This window comes from Quercus suber, unplaced genomic scaffold (genome assembly GCF_002906115.3).
Source record: "Quercus suber isolate HL8 unplaced genomic scaffold, Cork oak 2.0 scaffold_285, whole genome shotgun sequence".
Taxonomy (NCBI): Eukaryota; Viridiplantae; Streptophyta; class Magnoliopsida; order Fagales; family Fagaceae; genus Quercus; species Quercus suber.
The window spans coordinates 666,911-673,708 of record NW_027069741.1 but is presented as its reverse complement, the minus strand read 5'-3'; the positions used below and the strand labels follow the sequence as shown (position 1 = coordinate 673,708).

Genomic DNA, 6,798 nt, shown 5'->3' with positions numbered 1-6,798 from the left:
CTTAAGCTTACCTTGATGTGGAGGACAGCATACACACACTAGTGAGTGTAACAAGTCTTGATAGTGAGTTTCTTCATGTGGCATGTGTGTATATACTGGACCACATTATGTGACAGCCATCTTCTCTTTTGCATGTGCTCCAACCACTCTCTGTCCGAAAATGCGCTTTTTGAACCCCATTCTACTCCTATATATATCATCCTTCCCATGGATTTGAAGCAATTATGGGATTCAAACACATTCACATGACAACATACAAAGTTCTTAGTGTGTTTTTCTTTCTGTTATTGGTTGTAGGTATTTGTTCTGCAACTAGAGTCCTCATTGGAAATGTTGCTGGAGGTTATGGTGGAGCTGTAGGTGAACATGGTGTTGTTGGCTATGGAAATGGTGGTGCTGGTGGTAGTGGAGAAGGTGGTGGAGTGAGCTATGGAGGTGCTGGGGGACATGGTGGTGGTGGTGGTGGTGGTGGTGGACATGGGGCAGGGTATGGTGTTGGAGGAGCTGGATATGGAAGTGGTGGTGGTGAAGGAGGTGGTGCTGGATATGGAGCTGGTGGAGAACATGGGGTAGGATATGGTGGTGGTGGTGGAGAAAAAGGCAGTGGTGGCGGCAGTGCAAGAGGAGAGCATGGTTCTAGTTATGGAGGTGGTGAAGGAGGAGGTAGCGGATATGGAGCAGGTTGTGAACATGGAATGGGACATGACGGTGGTGGAGGAAAAGGCGGTGGTGGAGGTGTCGGATATGGTGTAGGGGGAGAGTATGGTGCTGGTTATGGAGGTGGTGAAGGAGGAGGTCATGGTGGCGGCTATGGCGGAGGAGGAAAGCATGGCGCGGGCTATGGAGGAGGAGGTGGTGGTGGGAGTGGTGGTGGCACTGGTGTAGGCTATGGTGCTAGCGGAGCACATGGTGGTGGATATGGCAGTGGTGGAGGAGCTGGTGGAGGTTTTGGTGGAGGCAGCGGCTATAGTGGTGGTGGTGGTGGTTTTGGTGGTGGAAACGGCTATGGTGTTGGAGGTGAACATGAGGCAAGATATGGAGTAGGTGGTGGGAGTGGTGAAGTTGGTGGCCATGGTGGCTATATCCCTTGAAAATACAACTATCAAACTACCTCTGAAGGAAACTTCTTACCCATGATATTCATGAATAAGGTTAACTAGGGTAGGAGGACGCTTATGACTTATATAATTAAGGGTACGTTTAGTGTACTAAATGGAAATTACGACAGAAATTGTAATCTTTATTACTAAGAATAAAATGTGTTGTAATGTAATAACTAAACTGGTTCATTAGTTTGGTTGTGAGTTATAACATTAGAATGAAACTTAACATTTATTTTAGGAAATTTTTTACTCATACAATTATATTTCCTTAAAAATTGTTATTTTTAAATTTAAGAGAGATATGTGTTATTTTTTATGATTTTTTATTTTTATAATTGTTAGATGTATATAAAGAGTGTTTACTTAAAAATATATTAAGTTTTGAAATTATTGCACTTATTAAGGAATAGCTAATACAACATTTTAAAGAGGAATAATTATTCCTCATTTTAAAAAATTGCTATTCATAAGAAATGATTATTCCTTGTAATAAAAACATAATCAAACTAAAGAATAATTAAATTATAGAAATAACTATTACATTACAATGTCTATTATAGTCTACCAAACATGCCCTAAGTGTTGTTGTGGGGCCAGAAAATCGGGTAGCCTTGGCCCACTCCAAGCCTGGCCCAAATGGCCCACGCCGAGGATGCATGATGGGTCCGAGGATGACCCTGTCCTAGGGCGTCCGAGACTTCGGAAAAACACGAGGACCACCCTACCAAAGGACTCCTGGAATATCCGAGGAGGAGAAGGCCCAGTGCCACGCGTTAGCAACAGAAGTACGGAGAAGGGGCAAGCGCTGGGCGAACTGTCACCTCGGCATTGAATACGCTCACCTAACCCTTCTGACCGCATTAATAGAGATGTAACCCCTTGACAGGGCAACATCGATCAGGGTGAGCCACTTGAGCACGTATATGACCTCTAATAGGACAGACGGTCAGAAGGGAGGCCAATAGATGATCAACAGGAGGAGGAAGAGAGGGATATATAAGAAAGGGGAGTCTTTTGGAGGGGGAGAGTTTTGGAGAGGAAGAAAAAACCTCCTCGGCCATGGGCTGAGGAGCATCTCCCAGTTGTAAATTGGTCTTAGTATTTTTCAATAAAAGGAAAGTAGTTCATGCTTCATGCACGCCGACGAGCGCCTAAACCTTCAACCCACTCTCTACAAATTCATTGTTCTGGGTTCGTTAGGGCTTGGGGGAAACTCATATCTTTTGGGCTACAAAAACCGACCCTACAATTGGCGCCGTCTGTGGGAAGGATTAGTGCGCTGACCAGCGCAACAGGCGATCGTTCTAAGTAATCATTCTATGGAAGATTGGTGGTGATTCAAAAAAAAAAAAAAAAAAAAGAACCACCAAACAAACATTGCAGAAAAATAAAAGTTCGAAACGGAAGATTCGACAGAAACGGAAAGAAACTGTACATTACCTTATTAAACAAAACAGTTACAATGTACAAACAGAAGCTCAGGCAGGCGTGTTTTAAAGCACTATTCTTACAAGCTAATCCTACAAACAGAAGCCCAGGTGGACCCGTCCTAAAACTAGCTAGAGGGAAGTGTCAGCATGTGCTTTTATTGGCATCAAGAGAATGGGAGAGCTTGACAATAGAAAGGGGGGCTGAGGCTGGCTCGCTTCAAGGCCACCAACAACTCCTTTCTCGGTGCGGCGGAGCTTGAACAAAGCGAGGAGTAGATGCAGGGGCACCGGGATGCCCTCCCCCGTGATGTTCCCTTGATTCTCTCCAATCCTCACGAGCGTTGGCCGTTGGAGACGGCAACACTCGGGTACCAGCCATGACATGAGTTCGCGCGTCTCCTCCGTCGGGGGTGCGCTCCGAGGAAAGACATTAGGTACTTCAGCGACATCCCTCCTGGCCACCGCGTACTGCACTGTCAGTGTTACGCCTAGACTCTGCCGCGCCGAAAGCCCAGTGGGGGCTGCGATTACAGTGGCCCTTGGTACGGATGTCCTCACACCCGCCTAAAGCCGCCCCATATCTGCCAACTCCGGTCACAATTCTGGCGGGGTTATTAAAGGGGCTTGGGGGAATTAAAAGGGCGTGTTTCTGTTTGTGTGGGGAAGTTCATGGAGTATGGAGAAACCATCCCCTCGGGAAGCCTTATATAAAGGATGAAGGTTGGTGAGAATTAATCCACACAGAATTCGAAAAGAGAATTATCAGCAATGCTAATCACAAAGCTACCAAATTCCAAGGGGACCGTAGACCGCCGGATTTGTGTTAATTCACGAGGACATTAATGAAGGCGCGTCTCGCACACCGAAACGTCAAGTGCGGAGTGCGAACGGCCAAGGGACGCCTCGTAAATNATAAGCTGGCAGACAAAGCATCTTCTTTGGCTCGTGCCTATTCAGAAGGTAGGCTCTTGTTCATATGGGATCCAAAGGCCAGGAGGTATTACAACATTTTAGGCCAATTGGGTACCTACTAACTATGGGGAAAAGCTGATATTACAAACACGAAGCTTGCGAACCAAGCATTGCTGGCCTGGACCAAGCCTAGTGGGGAAACTCGTCATCTTACCTAGGAAGACAGGGCAAGGTAATTGCATGGTCCTCGGACTCAAACCTATGAGGAAACTAGATACTTACAGAGAAATGGAAGCGTTAGACAGAACCAAGGTATTGCATAGTCCTCGGACTCAAGCCTATGGGGAAACTAACCGCTCAGCTATACCTGGGTACTAGACAGAACCAGGTATTGCATGGTCCTCGGACTCAAACCTATGGAGAAACTAGATACTTACAGAGAAATGGAAGCGTTAGACAGAACCAAGGCATTGCATAGTCCTCGGACTCAAGCTTATGGGAAACTAACCGTCAGCTATACCTGGGTACTAGACAGAACCAAGGTATTGCATGGTCTCGGACTCAAACCTATGGGGAAACTAGATACTTACAAAGAAATGGAAGCGTTAGACAGAACCAAGGCATTGCATGGTCCTCGGACTCAAGCCTATGGGGAAACTAACCGCTAGCTATACCTGGGTACTAGACAGAACCAAAGTATTGCATGGTCCTCGAACTCAAACCTATGAGAAACTAGATACTTACAGAGAAATGGAAGCGTTGGACAGAACCAAGGCATTGCATGGTCCTCGGACTCAAGCCTATGGGGAAACTAACCGCTCAGCTATACCTGGGTACTAGACAGAACCAGGTATTGCATGGTTCTCGGACTCAAAACTATGGAAAACTAGATACTTACAGAGAAATGGAAGCGTTAGATAGAACCAAGGCATTGCATGGTCCTCGGACTCAAGCCTATGGGGAAACTAACCGCTCAGCTATACCTGGGTACTAGACAGAACCAAGGTATTGCATGGTCCTCGGACTCAAACCTATGGGGAAACTAGATACTTACAGAGAAATGGAAGCGTTAGAAGAACCAAGGCATTGCATGGTCCTTGGACTCAAGCCTATGGGGAAACTAACCGCTCAGCTATACCTGGGTACTAGAAGAACCAAGGTATTGCATGGTCCTCGGACTCAAACCTATGGGGAAACTAGATACTTACAGAGAAATGGAAGCGTTAGACAGAACCAAGGCATTGCATGGTCCTCGGACTCAAGCCTATGGGGAAACTAACTGCTCAGCTATACCTGGGTACTAGACAGAACCAAGGTATTGCATGGTCCTCGGACTCAAACCTATGGGGAAACTAGATACTTACAGAGAAATAGAAGCGTTAGACAGAACCAAGGCATTGCATGGTCCTCGGACTCAAGCCTATGGGGAAACTAACCGCTCAGCTATACTGGGTACTAGACAAAACCAAGGTATTGCATGGTCCTCGGACTCAAACCTATGGGGAAACTAGATACTTACAGAAGAATGGAAGTGTTAGATAGAACCAAGGCATTGCATGGTCCTCGGACTCAAGCCTACGGGGAAACTAATCACACAACTATACCTGGATGCTGAACAGAACAGGGGCATTGCATGGTCCTCGGACTCAGGCCTACAGAGAGACTAACTATAAACTATCCCAAGTTAGGAAAGGATCAAGCCCCACCTAGCCCTTGAGACGTAAGAGGGCTGCCCATGCATACATTCTCTCTCCTTATCATCGTTACGGGCGCAATTGGCCGACATACAATTCAGGCTAAAATCGTGCAGATCAAAGGAAAAGAGGAAAAGCAGGCAGCGTGTACACAAATAAGCAATTGAAATAAATAGAAAGGGAAATTAAATTCGCATTACAATAATGAGTCTGTAAAGGTTGCATGGCAAGAGTCACAGTACATAGAGGAGAAGCACAACAAAATAAAATGAAACAGGGTGAAAGTAGGACGAGCCGAGACACCGGGGAGTCTACTCATTTTGCTCAAGCTGGACAGGGGCAACCTCTGACCCCTCCGAGCCCTGGCCTGAAGGGACGGCCTGCAGGGGTACGACAAGAACAGCTGCTTCCTCGGTGGTGGGGGTTGGATCATCGGAGGGGATCTCCACTATCTCTTGGGGCACCTCCTCGCTCTAATGCTCCCCCAGTTCAGCTGCCCCCACCTTTTCAACAATTTCCCCAGCCTTAGTGCCATCAGGGGCGACCTCGCGGATAGCAGGGCGGTAATACACGCTCTCTGCCTTCCATAGGTCGGACGTGGCCTCCACCCCAGCCTGTTTAAAAGCCTCAGCCCAGACCTGGGAACAGTACCGCCTGCACACCCCCGGGACTTGAGCTTTGTAGAGGGCCTCTACCGCAGCCACCCCATCAGTGTAGGCTGCGGTCTCAGCCTCCTCCTTGGCACTCAGGGCCATCTCCCTGCCATGGTCGGCCTCGTCCTTAGCCCGCTGAGCTTGGTCTCTGGCCCATTTGGCCTCCCTCTAGGCCCCCTTGGCCGTTGTCACCTTAGCCCGCAGATCTGCGATCAGATCCCTCGCAGTCTACAGCTGATCCTCCGCCTCGTCCAGGCGCCTTGTCTGCTCCTTGGCCTGGGCCTGGGCGCCCTCAAGACCAGACAGTGCACTGTCCCGCTCCCTGGTCAGCGCCTTCAAATCCTCTCGGGCCTTGGCGAGGTCAGCCTCGAAATTCTTCAGAGCCCCGGTGGCCCGGAAGCGCCAATCACGCTCCTGTTTGAGGGCCTCCCTCTGGTCGTTCGTCGCCCCCTCTAACATAAAGATAGCTTGGACAGCCTGCCAGAATAACCAATAAAAGAAAAAGAAAAAGAGTCGAAGTTATAGCCCTTACCATCCCCACATATCGCTTGAGGCTGAGGAAGACCTGCTCGCTCGTCAAAGAGTTGAGCTCGGCCATATCCGCCGGGAGCAGTAGGCTCCTCTCCAGTGCATCGGCCACGTGCGCACCTTCGCCCTCATTGAAGTCCCTAAGGGAGGCGTTATCCCTCAAGGGCTCCCCACGGAGCATCCGGGCTGGGAGCCAGGCCTGGGCCTCGGAAGAGGTGGTGTCGACTACCTGCCTCTCCTGGCCCTTGTCGCCTATTTTGAGCTGCTTGGACGGCCGCAGAGTAGTGTCCTCCTCCTACGAGGACACCATCTTATCCTCCACAGGCCTTTTACCCTTATCCTTCTTCTTCTTGGGGCCGGCAGGCACGGACCCAAAGGGCGAGCGTGTCTGAGAAGGAGAAGGAGGGAGCTTCTGCCGAGCAGAAGTCGACCTAGTCTTCGGAGGTGCAGTGAGAAGTTTCTATTGGGATTCCCCCGG

At 48.8% G+C, this 6,798-nt stretch overlaps 1 protein-coding gene across 1 annotated transcript; it reads left to right on the top strand.

Annotated features, from left to right (window-relative positions):
* The first annotated feature begins 245 nt into the window (after window positions 1-245).
* On the top strand, window positions 246-1,091 carry LOC112031173 (glycine-rich cell wall structural protein 1.8). The gene has a single exon (XM_024063862.2). It carries the CDS (start codon window positions 246-248, stop codon window positions 1,089-1,091), a length of 846 nt encoding a protein of 281 aa, XP_023919630.2.
* The last annotated feature ends 5,707 nt before the right edge of the window (window positions 1,092-6,798 follow it).